Genomic DNA, 16,361 nt, shown 5'->3' with positions numbered 1-16,361 from the left:
CTATCGCATAAATGATCTGAAATATTGGCAAGTTTAATGTGGTTGCTAATAATTGTATTAGCAAATCTGAGAATGCAAGGTACAAAGGAGATGAGTTTGTGGTTTTGTCCTTTAAGAATGGTGTTAAGAGTACTTGGTGCATGTGCTGGTGGGAGGTGACATGTATTTGGTGGAATAGACGACGTGTGCACAAGCTAATTTGGACATCGTAAGAAGCGGAAAAGATCTGTCAACTTTTTTTCCTGAATTACTACTTCCTAAGTCCAAGAAAAAAAAAATGGAGAATCCAAACTAAAATCGTTTGCAGAATTAGGTGACCAATAATGAAACCTTATAAAAGGAGAGAGTACTGCTATGTGATCAAATAGAGTTTAGGTTTTATGCATTAATGGGTGTAAATTATGTTTATATAATCGAATCATTTTAAGATAATCATAACAGATGAATCTTTCATCAACATTAATTGATAACTTGTTAAAAATGATAATCAAACAACTATTGTAAATTAAAATTTACCGATAGTGTGAGGAAATCTTTACATTATCGATATATATAATAATTTTAATCCAAACGGATATATTCAAGATGACATCACGGAATATCTAAAAATTGATGAAAAGCAGACTCTGTTGCTCAGCATCATGCTAAGAATCTTTTTATGTTAAACACTATGAAATAATAAAGAATAAGAGAATCTTTCTATATGAACCACAAATATTTTTCAAAATTCAGAAAAAAGAAAAATGTCCACTAGCCACTGAAAGTGAGCGCACACTAAACATTTTCAGTTACTTTACACCCAAATGTTTTTTTTTTTTCGTTATAAGAAATTTTCAATTCTGTATTTTTCTCATTCATTTTTAATCCATTGAACTAAGTACAATATTAAATATTAGAAGTGCCACAAAAAATATGAAAAGATTCACATGTACTTCATTAATTAATCCAAACCAATTTACACCACATTACAATCTCTGAACCCATAACCCAGAATACTTAAAAAATTGACCCCTTCTATAGATTCATCTCTCACAAGCTAAAAACTCATCTCACACTACTTAGAAGATTAGAGATCAACATTTTGTTAAATTCACTTTCCGGGAACAAAGTTTGTGGCAAAGGCCCAGGCGTTGTTGTTAACTGGGTCAGCAAGGTGGTCGGCTAGGTTCTCCAATGGACCCTTTCCGGTAACAATAGCCTGAACGAAGAATCCAAACATGGAGAACATAGCAAGTCTGCCATTCTTGATCTCCTTCACCTTAAGCTCAGCAAAAGCCTCTGGATCTTCAGCAAGGCCCAATGGGTCGAAGCTACCACCTGGGTAAAGTGGGTCAACAACCTCACCGAGTGGCCCACCAGCAACACGGTAACCCTCAACAGCTCCCATCAACACAACTTGGCAAGCCCAGATGGCCAAGATGCTCTGTGCATGGACCAAACTTGGGTTGCCCAAGTAGTCAAGTCCACCCTCGCTGAAAATCTGAGATCCAGCCTTAAACCATACAGCTTCACCAAACTTGACACCATTACGGGCCAAGAGTTCAGGGAAGACACAACCAAGGGCTCCGAGCATGGCCCATCTGCAGTGGATCACCTCCAACTCACGGTTCTTGGCGAAAGTTTCTGGATCAGCTGAAAGTCCAGCAGTGTCCCATCCGTAATCACCAGGGAACTCACCAGTCAAGTAACTTGGGGATTCACCAGAGAATGGGCCCAAATACTTGACACGGTCAGGACCGTACCATGGGCTGCCAGAGGAGATAGGCTTGGCCTTGCTAGCAGTCTTCCTCATGGTGAATCTCCCATTTCCAGTGATCTCAGAGGAAGATGGTGAGAGTTTTACTGCCTTTCCGGCGAAGGTAGAGGAAGAAAGAGCCATTGTAGAAGCAGCCATTGTTTAATAAGAAGAAAATTAACTGTTTTTTGATGGCTGTTGTGGTAATATATGATCAGTTGGGATTAATAACCATTTATATAGGGAGGGAGGGAAAGAGTTCTTATCTTATGATATCTCTATCTACAATCTCATTGGCTTTCAAGATTCTATTATTAGCCTTATGTCTAGTCGACTCGGCAATTTGTAATCCATCAATGTTTCAAGATATTTTTACTTATGGTCCAACAAATATGTGGCTTTGAATATTGCAAACTGTCCTACATGCTCTCAGTAAGATTCTGTGGGGGGTTCTTTGATATTTTTTATGCAAGTGTTGCTCTGGAAACTGAAAGAAACAAATTCAAGAAATGTAAAACTTATAAATTTTCTGAAGTTATTTATCTCTATATATGTTGAAGAAAATATCTATACACCCTACAGTAGTGGAGCTACGTAGTTCAATCTGAATCTTTTTCATTGGAAAATTAGGTCATGTCGTGTAAATAAGGTAAAAACATACTATATTTCTATTTGTTATATATAAACAGTTGAATGCCCTCGATATAAGGAAAAGTCAAGTGAAGTCGCAAATTCAGAGTTCGATTTAGGTTAACTACAAGAAAGAAGAAATTGGCAGCAATTTTTTTTTTTTTTTTGTCATAGATAGGTTATTATTCTGAAAAGAAATTTTGACTAACATTTTTTTTGTTGTTGCGTGAATTTAACTTTTCCAATTTGTTATTAACGACGTCGAACAACTTTTTGTTTTTTAGTTGTTTTTAAAAGATCTTTTTTACCTTGAACAATAAATAACCCTATATACAACAAAAAAAGTTCATTTAGAAGATTAGTCATATATGCCAACAATAAAAAGCCCAGTTGATATCTTAAATATTGACTTTTGCCAACAATATTATTTTTGTTGCCAAAAGAGTTGTTGCAATTTCTATACTTTTTTGTAATAATAGAATATATCACATAAGGTTTGAAGTTAATTAACTTCAAATCTTATGTGTTATATTCTATTATTTTTTTGAATTTTTTTGTATAAATTTGTCACTCCACCATTGCTCGTGGGCGGAGTTAGGCGGCGGAAGGGGTTCATCAAAATTCTTCGCTGTAAAATTACACTGGGTATATAAGGTCAATTTTTTTTTTACCATATATAAATTTATAACTAAAGTAAGACATAAACTTCTCTACGAGTTTTTTGTGAATATGAAGGATACAAAATTAACCAGTCTTTTCCATTTCCTTTGTTTTAATCTGAATATACATGAATGAATTTTAATGTTCCACCCTCTCTCTCCCCCTCCCTATCATACTCATATTCAAGAAATTTATTAAGTTACATACATCTCAACGAAGAGCCTATAGATATGTATTATCATGCAAATTAAATTCAGACATTATTGTCTCATTGTCAATTGCCACTCATACAAGTGTGTGAACTATTTGCATGGCCATGAGTTACTCAAGTGGATATTATATTGCAATAATCCACAATCACACGTGGCGACTATGGATTGGTTGTAAGAAAGGAAATCTACAATGTGTTAGATATCTTATGCATAATGTATCTAAAAGTATCTAGTCATCTTCAACGGTGCTGAGCTTTGCCAAATGGACAGTAACGCAAAAGGTTACACCTTGCCATCCACCAATGAAAAGGCAGATATAGATATTCAAGGATAAGGATATTGGGCCCTTCGAGTCATTTATATACATTTGCTACAAGTCCCATGAAATTCAAGCCTCAAACCAACTCTTCTTTGGAATTCTAAGAGCTTTAATTCTACTTCTACAATGGCTGCTGCTACAATGGCTCTTTCTTCCTCTACCTTCGCCGGAAAGGCAGTAAAACTCTCACCATCTTCCTTTGAAATCACAGGAAATGGGAGATTCACCATGAGAAAAACTGCTAGCAAGGCCAAGCCCGTCTCTTCTGGCAGCCCATGGTACGGTCCTGACCGTGTCAAGTACTTGGGCCCATTCTCTGGTGAAGCCCCAAGCTACTTGACCGGTGAGTTCCCTGGTGACTACGGGTGGGACACTGCAGGACTTTCAGCTGACCCAGAAACCTTCGCCAAAAACCGTGAGCTTGAGGTGATCCACTGCAGATGGGCCATGCTTGGAGCTCTTGGTTGTGTATTCCCCGAACTCTTGGCCCGTAACGGTGTTAAGTTCGGCGAAGCTGTATGGTTCAAGGCTGGATCACAAATTTTCAGCGAAGGTGGACTTGACTACTTGGGTAACCCAAGTTTGGTCCATGCACAAAGCATCTTGGCCATCTGGGCTTGCCAAGTTGTCTTGATGGGAGCTGTTGAGGGTTACCGTGTTGCTGGTGGACCTCTCGGTGAGGTTGTTGACCCACTTTATCCTGGTGGTAGCTTCGACCCATTAGGCCTTGCTGATGACCCAGAGGCTTTTGCTGAGCTCAAGGTAAAAGAGATCAAGAATGGCAGACTTGCCATGTTCTCCATGTTTGGATTCTTTGTTCAGGCTATCGTCACCGGGAAGGGTCCATTGGAAAATCTTGCTGACCACCTTGCCGACCCAGTTAACAACAATGCCTGGGCCTTTGCCACAAACTTTGTTCCTGGAAAGTGAGTTTGACAAAAGCTGATTAGATCTCTAATCTCTAAGTAGTGTGAGATTGAATTTGTAGTGATGAATCTATAGAAGGGGTCAATTTTTTAAGCATTCTGGGTTATGGGTTCAGAGATTGTAATGTGGTGTAAATTGGTTTGGATTAATGAAGAACATGTGAATCTTTTCATATTCTTTCTTGCACTTCTAATTTTTAATGTTGTATTCCTTTATATGGATTTGGGGAGGCAACCCATTTTATTATTAAGATTATAAATTACATATTTTGAGGAAGTTTATTTATAGATATCTTTTAGATAGTTTAATAGTATATTTTTTTTTTGTTTACAGTGACGGTGTACATTATTTAAACTTTTAAAATAGTTTGATGAACAATATATCGGTGCGCTATTGTATAGGAATTTTTCAGTTGCATAAAATGAGAGTGTCTATTCGCTTTTGGATACTCTAAGTAGTATTAATAACAAATACTTTAAACAATAATCTTATGAATGACGTTCATTTTAATACTTCGTAATTTGTTCGTATAGAAATTCTCAAATCGTATATTATTCTGGCTGCTTAACCTTAGTGTATGACTTCCAAGTAAACTAAAATTTCCTCCTCTTTAAGTTTACTCCTTCATGAAAGAAAACAATTACTTATATACGTTTGGTTTTCTTATTCTCCTGTTTTTCTAAATGACTCTCAGAGTATTATTCGTCCCAACATTTATCAATGGCATATATAAATTGTTATAAATTATAGCCATTGAAATAATTGCTAGAAATTATTTTCCAAAAACAAAAAGCCCATAAAAAAGTTGATGCAATCGGAAATCTTAGAAATACGATTATTGAGTCGCAAGTTTTACAGATATGTCCCAAAATTTCCAATCCATCTAATTCCACGTCTTACTGTTAATATTATTTTGCCTATAACTAATACGTGATAAAGATTTTATTTGTGCTATTAGTTACTAAACGGATAAATTAAATAATACTATGCATTTTAGATCGTCGTGAAAAATCTCTCAATAACATTGAGTTATTCGTAGTTAATATTGAGGTGCTTGTGTTTTAAGGTTGTTTGACATTTATGTTCGTAAAGGGATGATTTGGAAAAATAAGATCATTTAAGGCTGATTTTGAATTTTGTCCCTCATTTCAAGAAACTTGTAGTATAAAAATAACTTCGAGGGCGGGTAACTTTTTCACAAGTTACGTGGGCTGAAGAAGGAAACAGTAAGCTTACAGCCTTACACAAGTTATGAAGGACATGTCATAACGTAGGTAGAATTATTCACATGTTTTATGTTTGACAAAAATAACCTCACGGATCATAAAGCTATCACAAGTTATGTCGATGGACAGGGTGATAATTTTGATAGAAATCGTTCGCATATTCTCTCAGATAGCAAAACTTGTCTTGTTCACACGTTATGACTGAGGGGCATAATAACTTTAGTATAAATTATTCACAGCTTTTGTTGGATTGACAAAATAGTAGTACTTGGTAAGTTGTTCAAAAGTTCACAAATTTTCCGAACTATACCTACACTTCTTACCATCTCCATTCAACCTATCTCTCTAGCCATTTCTAGTCCACTTCTGAATATATAAAAAAGAAGTTATTATGTATATTGCATGAAACGTCCAATTGACGCATGCAAGTTAATTACGGGAGCTTAGCTACTAGGACAATTGGACTTGCATCAACTTAATTTCAATTTCTTTCTTATTTTGTCTCATTGCAAAGTTGCAACTCATACAAATGGTCCAATTTACAGGCCAGTCAGCCAATTTTTACAGATGTGTGTGAACAATGCATGGCCATGAGCTCTCTTATGCTCTAGTCAAGTGGATATTACTTATATTGCAATAATCCACAATCATACGTGGCAACTCTGATTGGCTGAAGAGAGGAAATCTTTATTGGGTTAGATTTTTTATATATCTAAAAATATCTAGTCATGTTTAACGGTGCTGAACTTTGCGAAATGGGTCCAAATTTTACAAATTGTCATCCACCAATGAAAAATTAGATATAGATATTCAAGGATAAGGATATTAGGCTTGTAGAGTCATTTATATACAGTTGGTGCAAGGCCCATGAAACTCAAGCCTCAAATCAACTCTTAATTTTGTGCATTCTAAGAGTTTTCATTCTACTTCTAGGATGGCTGCTGCTACAATGGCTCTTTCTTCCTCTACCTTTGCCGGAAAGGCAGTGAAACTCTCGCCATCTTTCTCTGAAATCACCGGAAATGGTAGAGCCACCATGAGGAAGACTGCTAGCAAGGCCAAGCCCGTTTCTTCTGGCAGCCCATGGTATGGTCCTGACCGTGTCAAGTACTTGGGCCCATTCTCTGGTGAAGCCCCAAGCTACTTAACTGGTGAGTTTCCTGGTGACTACGGGTGGGATACTGCTGGACTCTCAGCTGATCCAGAAACCTTCGCTAAGAACCGTGAGCTAGAGGTGATCCACTGCAGATGGGCTATGCTTGGAGCTCTTGGTTGTGTCTTCCCCGAACTCTTGGCCCGTAATGGTGCCAAGTTTGGCGAAGCTGTATGGTTCAAGGCTGGATCACAAATATTTAGCGAAGGTGGACTTGACTACTTGGGCAACCCAAGTTTGGTCCATGCACAAAGCATCTTGGCCATTTGGGCTTGCCAAGTTGTGCTGATGGGAGCCGTTGAGGGTTACCGTATTGCTGGTGGACCTCTCGGTGAGGTTGTTGACCCACTTTACCCCGGTGGTAGCTTCGACCCATTAGGCCTTGCTGATGACCCAGAAGCCTTTGCTGAGCTCAAGGTGAAGGAGATCAAGAATGGTAGACTTGCCATGTTCTCCATGTTTGGATTCTTTGTTCAGGCTATTGTCACCGGAAAGGGTCCATTGGAGAACCTTGCTGACCACCTTGCCGACCCAGTTAACAACAACGCGTGGGCTTTTGCCACAAACTTTTTTCCCGGAAAGTGAATTTAACAAAAGTTAGTTAGATTTCTATACTTCAAGTAGGGTGAGATGAGTTTGTAGCTCTAATATGAGAGATGAATCTATAGAAGGGTCAGTTTTTTAAGCATTCTGGATTATGAGTTCAGTCAAGAAATTGTAATGTGGTGTAAATTGGTTTGGATTAATGAAAAACATGTAGGTCTTTTCATATTCTTTCTTTCACTTTCAATCTTTAATATTATTTCAATCTTTAATATTATACTTTTTCATGCAAGTTTGTAGCACGTTATTGATATAAATCTCATGTTTTAAGAAGACGTTATCTACAAATATTGTTTTGGTTAATCTGATAGTACAGAAAATTTCTTAACTGATGGTTGATATAACTTAAACTCTTAAATTGGTTTGAGTAACAATATACAAGTGCACTCTTGGATAGGAGTTTTAAGTTGCATAAATTGAGGAAAGTTTCTTTATTGTTGTATATCGTACGCAATAATAATAATGCCACTCCTGATCAATAAGGAAATAATTTAAGAAATATTCTAATTAATGATGTTCATGACTTTTAGTATTTTCTAATTTGTTCTTATAGAAGTCCTCGAATGATAATATCAACATCTTATATATATTATTCTAGTTACTTAACCTTAGTGTATGGCTTCCTAACAAACTAATTTTACTCCACCATGAGATTTTTTTTATTTTTATATATACGTTTAATTTTCTTATTATTCTCCTGTTTTTCTAATTAGCGTTCGTAGTGTTATTCGTCCCAAACATTCATCAATGACATACGTAAATTGTTATAATTATAGCAATTGAAATAATTGCTAGAAATTAGTTTCCAAGAAAACCCCCTAAAGAAGTTGATGTAATCCAAAATCTTAGAAATAGGATTATTGAGTCCCAAGTTTACAAAAAAAATAAAAATAAAAATATATAAAAAAAAGAGTCCTAAGTTTACAGATATGTCCAAGTATTTCCAATCCATCTAATTCCACGTCTTACTGTGAATATTGTTTTAATTTACCATAACTAATACGTGATTTTATTGTGCTATTAGTTTACTAAACACATAGAGAAATTTTATTTTGTGAGTCATATAACTAACACTACTTGTGTTACTACTTGAGAAGATGGACACTTGCTTGTTTTAAGCATAAACAAAAAAGGCAATGTTAAAGTCCACATTTTTCCTTAATTAATTTAATTTCCTAGCTAGAAACAAAAAATAAAAAAAATAGAAATATAACAATTGAAAATATCTCTAAAATCTGCAAGTAGAGAATGGTAACCAAATTGGCATTACGATATCTTTTAATTGCAGTGTTCTAAAACATTTGCTTTCGTAATATAATTTTTGTTATTGTTTTCATCAAATATTCAATTGTAAATATTAAAAATCATTGTACAGTCAAATCTATTTGTATGTTTATACACAAGTGCAACTGGTTCATGATCATGTGTTCTTAATCATAACTCTATTCAGTTTTCTTTTAGCAAAAAAAAAATAAAAAAAAATAAAGAAGAAGACCAATAGCACTTAAGACAAAGTTTTGGAATTTTAACACTAATCATTTAGATCTAGAAGTTCATTTCTCCATTAATATAACAGAAATTAGATTATTACATATTATACAATAGCATAAAATAATATAAAATGATCAATATATATTTTTACCATTCTCTAATTGTCAATTTTGAAGATATTTTAAGTTTTCTTTTATTTTTTATTTTTTAGCTAAGCATTTTAATTAAGGAAAAAAAATTAACATTGCCTTTTTTGTTTATGCTTAAAACAAGCAAGTGTCCACTTGTCAAGTAGTAAAGTATCCTCACTTAAGTAGTGTTGGTTATGTGACTTACAAAATAAAATTTCTCAAGCAGATAAATATATATGCACTTTTAGATCGCAGTGACAAATTTCTCGATACCATAAGGTTATGCGTAGTTAATGTTGAGCTGCTTGTGTTTTATGATTGTTTTAGATTTATGTAATGATTTGCAAAAAAAAGATTATTTAAGGCTGATATTTGAAGAGTTGATTTCTCAGAAAGTCACTTAACTATCCTCATTGTAACACAAAAGTCACTTAAGTTTGTTTTGTAACTAGAAAGTCACTCAACTTTACAAAGATCACTCAACTCATTTTAGTCAACTTTTGGTGACGTGACATTTTTTAAAAGTTAAATCCTTATTTAATATAAACTCACCCATTTTTACCATTTGGTGATCCACCCACTAAACAGACCCGCTATCCAAATTTTTATAACAAAACACTAAAGACTGAAATTTTACTCGTAATTTTTTATTGGTGACGTGACTGGATTCTCCTCCCTACTCAGACCTTAAAATTTTTCCTCAAGGTTCATCTGCTTAATATGACACCACTGCTAAGCTATTTGCAAGTAGTACAAGTTCTTCAAGGAAATTTATACATTATATTCACAAAATATTATGCAAATCAACTGAGTCTAGTTGTACCTTTATTCTTCTTTTCATCTATGATGTACTCAGAATATAATTTCCTTGAGCAAGCAGCTTGAATTTTTCAAAGAATACCATAAGAAGTTGGTAGTGATTGCAGGGAAAGTAAATGCCACATCGATAGTCAATGTTTCAATTCACTTAGTTAATGCAGGAGACTTGAAGTAGTGATTTTGTTCAAAATTACTATATTAATCTTCTGCTCTACAAAATTTACACCATTAATCAGTTCTCAGATATCTTCATCAAGTCCTACACTATATTCATTGGATATGGTCGATGAACGGATCACTAAATGGTAAAAATGGGTGAGTTTATATTAAATAAGGATTTAACTTTTTTAAAAAATGCCATCCACCAAAGTTGACTAAAATGAGTTGAATGATATTCCAGATGAAAGGCGAAGGACTTTCGATTCTAAACAAAGTTAAGTGACTTTTGTGTTGCAAAGATGAAAGTTGAGTAACTTTCCAGTTACAAAACAATGTTAAGTGACTTTTAAGTGTAAAACAAAGCAAGTTCACTTTCGTGTTTTGAAAGTTGAGTGACTTTTCACAATGGCTGATGTTAAGTTTGTTGACTTGATAGTTGAGTGACCTTTTGAGAAATCAACTCAATATTTGAATGTTGTCACTCATTTAAGAAACTTGTATAAAATTAACTTCGCGGGTCAACTTTTTCACAAGTTATGTGGGCTGAAGAAGGAAACCTTAAGCTTTCACGAGTTATGAGAAGGACATGTCATAACATTGGTAGAAATTATTCACGTGTTTTTATGATTGACAAAAATAACTTGACGGATCATAACTTTCACAACTCATTCATAACCTTTTCACAAGTTACGCCGCACAGAAGAATGAAATAGTAAGCTATCACAAGTTACATCGACGGACAGGGTGATCATAATTTGATAGAAATCGTTTGCAAAGTTCTCTCGGATAGCAAACTTGTCTTGTTCACTAGTTATGACGGACGTGCATAACTTTAGTATATATTGTTCACCGGTTTTGTTGGATTGACAAAATGGTACTTGCATGTGTGTTGTTCAAAAGGTTACAAATTTTTCGAAATAGCAAGACTAATCAGGGGTGGCTTTAGGGTGAAGCCACTTACCCCAAGGCTTTAGGTCTCTCAATTTTGGGGGTCCCAGTTTTTATCAATATAGGTTATATTTTTTTTTATAAAGTGCTATGAGTACTTTGTCATTAAAAAAAATAGCTAATTGACAGAAAAGAACGCCCATAAATCAATAAGTAATGTATAGTACAAATACTCAATCTATTTTTAGTATATTGACAAAAAAGAAATTTCCTGATTGATTTCTCTACAATACTCAATCTATTTTTAGCATTTCTCTCTAAAACTTTAGTAGACTCTACGCTTTTATATTTCTTCTTTGTTTCTTCAAGAAAGTCTGTGACTAAATTCCTCTAAAAAACAAGAGCTAATGTATGAATTTGTTATTTTTGCTTTTTTCCAGGATCACATATTGCAAGAAGTATATTGAATCACCAACAAGTATTCTCAAATCAGGTTATTGTTTTCATCTTAAACTTGCCTGTTTTGATATTTTACGATGTAATATGTATTGTCTTTTAACCATTTATTAGAGTTAAAATATGTCAACTAGAAAATATGAATTCTGTAGTTCAAAACTCAAAAAAGAAGAAGATAAGAACTGAAAATTTGATACAATCTCAAAAAGGACCTCTTGAGAAAGTTAATGAGATATCTGATATAGATTCTCAAAAATTAGACTTCAGATGAAAAATATATATGAATTTTTTTCTTTTCTTGTTATTGTGACAAAAAAAAAAAAAAATTAAGGTCCTTCATTATAGTTTGGCTTTAAGCCCCTAACAGAGTTGAGCCCCCCGCCTCTACAAGACTTCTTACTATCTTCATTTAACCTATCTTTCTGATATCCGAACTCAAAAGCAATTTCTAGTTTACTTCCAAATATGTAAAAAAGAAGTTATTATGTATCTTTCGTCAAACGTCCAATAGAACATGAAAGTTAGTTACGGGAGCTTAGCTATTAAGACAATTGGACTTGCATCAACTTAATTTCAATTTCTTTCTTATCTTGTCTAATTGTAAAGTTGCAACTCATATAAATGGTCCTTTTTACAGGTCAGCCAATTTTACAGATGTGCGTGAACAATGCATGGCCTTGAGCTATTGTTATGCTCTAGTCAAGTGGATATTATATTACATAAATCCACAATCATACGTGGGATCTCTGATTGGCTGATCAAGAAAGGAAATCTTTATTGGGTTAGATTTTTTTATGTATCAAAAAATATCTAGTCATGTTTAACGGTGCTGAACTTTGCCAAATGGGTAAATTTTTTTACAAATTGTCATCCACCAATGAAAAATTAGATATAGATATTCAAGGATAAGGATATTAGGCTTGTAGAGTCATTTATATACAGTTGGTGCAAGGCCCATGAAACTCAAGCCTCAAATCAACTCTTAATTTTGTGCATTCTAAGAGTTTTCATTCTACTTCTACAATGGCAGCTGCTACAATGTCTCTTTCTTCCTCTACCTTTGCCGGAAAGGCAGTAAAACTCTCGCCATCTTCCTCTGAAATCACTGGAAATGGTAGAATCACCATGAGGAAGGCTGCTACCAAGGCCAAACCTGTTTCTTCTGGCAGCCCATGGTATGGTCCTGACCGTGTCAAATACTTGGGCCCATTCTCTGGTGAAGGCACCAAGCTACTTAACTGGTGAGTTTCCTGGTGACTACGGGTGGGATACTGCCGGACTCTCAGCTGATCCAGAAACATTCGCTAAGAACCGTGAGCTAGAGGTAATCCATTGCAGATGGGCCATGCTTGGGGCTCTTGGTTGTGTCTTCCCTGAGCTCTTGGCCCGTAATGGTGTCAAGTTCGGCGAAGCTGTATGGTTCAAGGCTGGATCACAAATTTTCAGCGAAGGTGGACTTGACTACTTGGGCAACCCAAGTTTGGTCCATGCACAAAGCATCTTGGCCATCTGGGCTTGCCAAGTTGTGCTGATGGGAGCCGTTGAGGGTTACCGTGTTGCTGGTGGACCTCTCGGTGAGGTTGTTGACCCACTTTACCCCGGTGGTAGCTTCGACCCCTTGGGCCTTGCTGATGACCCAGAGGCTTTTGCTGAGCTCAAGGTGAAGGAGATCAAGAATGGTAGACTAGCCATGTTCTCCATGTTTGGATTCTTCGTTCAAGCTATCGTCACCGGAAAGGGTCCATTGGAGAATCTTGCGGACCACCTTGCCGACCCAGTTAACAACAACGCTTGGGCCTTTGCGACAAACTTCGTTCCCGGAAAGTGAAGTTCTTAAAATTAAGTCACCTCTAGTTTGATTGTTTGATGGCCCTAGGCAGTAAAGCTAGCAAATGTAAATTACTTGGACTATATATGATTTTTTTTTTTTTTTGATGATCTCCACTAATTGTGTAGTTTCATATACTCCTATATATTTTAGCTGTACTTTGTGCAACATCTACATCAGGCTAAACTGCCAGGTTGTATGTACTTACATATTTATATTTCAGAATGGCATGTCCAATCATAAGTCATTACAAATTAAAGTTTTATCTTCAATGTTGAGCTATGTAACATTGTTTTTATAGGCAATTCACAGTATTAATATATTTTTTTTTTAAATATAAAACACTATTGAGAGGTGAAAAATCATCATCACAAGTTGATTGAAGAACCGAATACGAGATTGCTCTAATTTCAATAGGAAGAAAACTTTACAAGAGTAAACATAAAAGATGAAAAAGACAAGAAAGAAAAATATTAATTCGTTCACAATTATCTTTCTTCTTTTCTTAAATTCTGTACCCAATCATAGTGGATCAATATATTAGGAAGTAAGGAGTAGTATATTTTATGGATAAAGAAATCTTGTTGCAAGAATTCTGGAACTGCCAAATTTTCTAAAAGCAAATATATGGGAATATTCATTATCCTAACCATGGTTAAGACCTAGTGTTTGTTGATTATCTAAATCATTAATTCAAATCAAAGATTTTCTTTGAGGAGTCAAATCAAAGATTTTCTTTATGCTATTAATTACTAAACAGATAAATAAGATATGCCCTTTTAAATCTCAGTGGCAAATTTCTCAATAATATACGGTTATACTCTTAATATTGAGGTCTTGTGTTTTAAGGTTGTTTGATATTTATATTAGAATGGGTGATTTGTACAAATGGGATCATTTAAGGTTGACGTTTAAACTTTGTCCTCCGTTTAAGGAATTTGTGAGAAAATAACGTCGCAAGTCATAAGTTTCACGAGCTTTCATAACTACTTCACAAGTCATGTCGTGCAAAAGGAAGAAAAATTAAAGTTTTCACAAGTTATGTAGGGTGGAAAAATGAAAAATTAAGTTTTCACAAGTTATGTCAGGCAGGTCATAAGTACGAATTGTTCACAAGTTTTTGCAAATGGACAAAACTTGTTTTGTTCACAGGTTATGACGAGCGGACATAACTTTAATATAAATTGTTTACAAATTTACTTAGATTAACAAAACTTGCATACAACAATAACATATCCAGTGTAGTCCCTCAAGTAGGGGTTTGGGGAGGATAGGATAGGATATACGCAGATTATCCCTACCTTTATGGGGTAGATTAACAAAACTTGCATATGTTATTCAATTGTTCATAAATTTAATCAAACTGGGAAGACTTCGTACTATTCCTTTTACCTATCTCCTGTACCCCCAAAACAACTTCTATTTCATTTCATGTATGATGAGCTGTTGGACTTGTAATATGAAACGTTCATCAAGTTCTTTCTTATTTTATCTCATTGTCAATTTGCAACTCATAAAAGTGGTCCAATTTCATATGTCAGCCAAATAAACAAATGTCCGTGAACAATGCACGGCCATGAGCTATTCTTATGCTCAGGCCAAGTGGATATTGTATTGCAATAATTTACAATCACACGTGGCAGCTATAGATTGGCCTGTACGAGAGAAAATCAACATTGAGTAAGATTTCTTTAAACATATCAAGTATCTAATATCTAGTCATCTCTAACGGTGCTGAACTTTGCCAAATGGACAAGAATGCTACACAATTGTCATCCACCAATGAAAAAGAAGATAATGATATTCATGGATAAGGATTTTGGGCCTGTTGAGTCATTTATATGCACTTGGTGCAAAGCCAATGAAACTCAAGCCTCAAATTAACTCTTCTTTTTGTGTATTCTAAGAGTTTTCATCCTACTTCTACCATGGCTGCTTCTGCAATGGCTCTTTCTTCCTCTACCTTTGCTGGAAAGGCAGTGAAACTGTCACCATCTTCTTCTGAAATCACTGGAAATGGCAGAGTCACCATGAGGAAGACTGCTAACAAGGCCAAGCCCGTCTCCTCTGGCAGCCCATGGTACGGTCCTGACCGTGTCAAGTACTTGGGCCCATTCTCTGGTGAGGCCCCAAGCTACTTGACTGGTGAGTTCCCCGGTGACTACGGATGGGACACTGCTGGACTTTCAGCTGATCCAGAAACATTCGCCAAGAACCGTGAGTTGGAGGTGATCCATTGTAGATGGGCCATGCTTGGAGCTCTTGGTTGTGTCTTCCCCGAGCTCTTGGCCCGTAATGGTGTTAAGTTCGGTGAGGCTGTATGGTTCAAGGCTGGATCACAAATTTTCAGCGAGGGTGGGCTTGACTACTTGGGTAACCCAAGTTTGGTCCATGCACAGAGCATCTTGGCCATTTGGGCTTGCCAAGTTGTGCTGATGGGAGCCGTTGAGGGTTACCGTGTTGCTGGTGGACCTCTCGGTGAGGTTGTTGACCCACTTTACCCCGGTGGTAGCTTCGATCCGTTGGGCCTTGCTGATGACCCAGAGGCATTTGCTGAGCTCAAGGTGAAGGAAATCAAGAATGGTAGACTTGCTATGTTCTCTATGTTTGGATTCTTTGTCCAGGCTATTGTCACAGGAAAAGGTCCATTAGAAAACCTTGCCGACCATCTTGCAGATCCAGTTAACAACAACGCATGGGCTTTTGCCACAAACTTTGTTCCCGGAAAGTGAAGTTCTCAAAATAGAGTTTCTTCTAGTTTTTGATTGTTTGATAGCAGCATTTTAAAGCTAGCCATTAAATTACAGGAGATTATATTTTAATTTTTATTTGATCTTCAATAATTGTGTAGTTCCCTATATTCTTATATCTACATTTTGCAACAATAGTATCCCATTGTATGTATCCGTATAAAGTTTTATTTTGTGACCTTCAATAGGTGGAGATTATATAAGTGTAGATCTGCCTATATTGTAGATGCTCCCATATCATGTGAAAATTAAAGGAAAAAGAGAGAAAATCCCTTATTAAAATAGTTAAGAATGTACAAGTGTGCTCTTGTATGTATAGTAGGAGTTTTTAAGTTGCATAAAATGGGAAAGTTTCTTAACTGCCGGATATTCTA

General features: G+C 35.6%; 2 protein-coding genes and 1 pseudogene across 2 annotated transcripts; 2 read left to right on the top strand and 1 right to left on the bottom strand.

Annotated features, from left to right (window-relative positions):
* Positions 1-911: 911 nt before the first annotated feature.
* LOC132042319 (chlorophyll a-b binding protein 3C, chloroplastic-like) lies at positions 912-1,954 on the bottom strand. The gene has a single exon (XM_059432903.1). It carries the CDS (start codon positions 1,892-1,894, stop codon positions 1,091-1,093), a length of 804 nt encoding a protein of 267 aa, XP_059288886.1. The 5' UTR covers positions 1,895-1,954; the 3' UTR covers positions 912-1,090.
* A 1,664-nt stretch (positions 1,955-3,618) lies between these two features.
* LOC132042325 (uncharacterized) lies at positions 3,619-7,484 on the top strand. Its single transcript, XM_059432908.1, has 2 exons — positions 3,619-4,482; positions 6,580-7,484. The coding sequence occupies exons 1-2, from the start codon at positions 3,683-3,685 to the stop codon at positions 7,445-7,447; spliced, it is 1,668 nt and encodes a 555-aa protein (XP_059288891.1). The 5' UTR covers positions 3,619-3,682; the 3' UTR covers positions 7,448-7,484.
* A 4,933-nt stretch (positions 7,485-12,417) lies between these two features.
* LOC132042324 (uncharacterized) lies at positions 12,418-16,271 on the top strand (annotated as a pseudogene).
* The last annotated feature ends 90 nt before the right edge of the window (positions 16,272-16,361 follow it).

The sequence above is a fragment of the Lycium ferocissimum genome, unplaced genomic scaffold (assembly GCF_029784015.1).
Source record: "Lycium ferocissimum isolate CSIRO_LF1 unplaced genomic scaffold, AGI_CSIRO_Lferr_CH_V1 ctg1464, whole genome shotgun sequence".
In the NCBI taxonomy this organism is placed as follows: domain Eukaryota; kingdom Viridiplantae; phylum Streptophyta; class Magnoliopsida; order Solanales; family Solanaceae; genus Lycium; species Lycium ferocissimum.
Note: the sequence above shows the minus strand (reverse complement) of the source record. Positions and strands in the feature narration are given on the sequence as shown.

Coding starts and splice junctions, on each gene's coding strand:
- LOC132042319 (XM_059432903.1), bottom strand. CDS start 1,894: ATGGCTGCTTCTACAATGGCTCTTTCTTCCTCTACCTTCGCCGGAAAG.
- LOC132042325 (XM_059432908.1), top strand. CDS start 3,683: ATGGCTGCTGCTACAATGGCTCTTTCTTCCTCTACCTTCGCCGGAAAG. Junction 4,483..6,579: donor ACAAACTTTGTTCCTGGAAA/GTGAGTTTGACA, acceptor GCAAGGCCCATG/AAACTCAAGCCTCAAATCAA.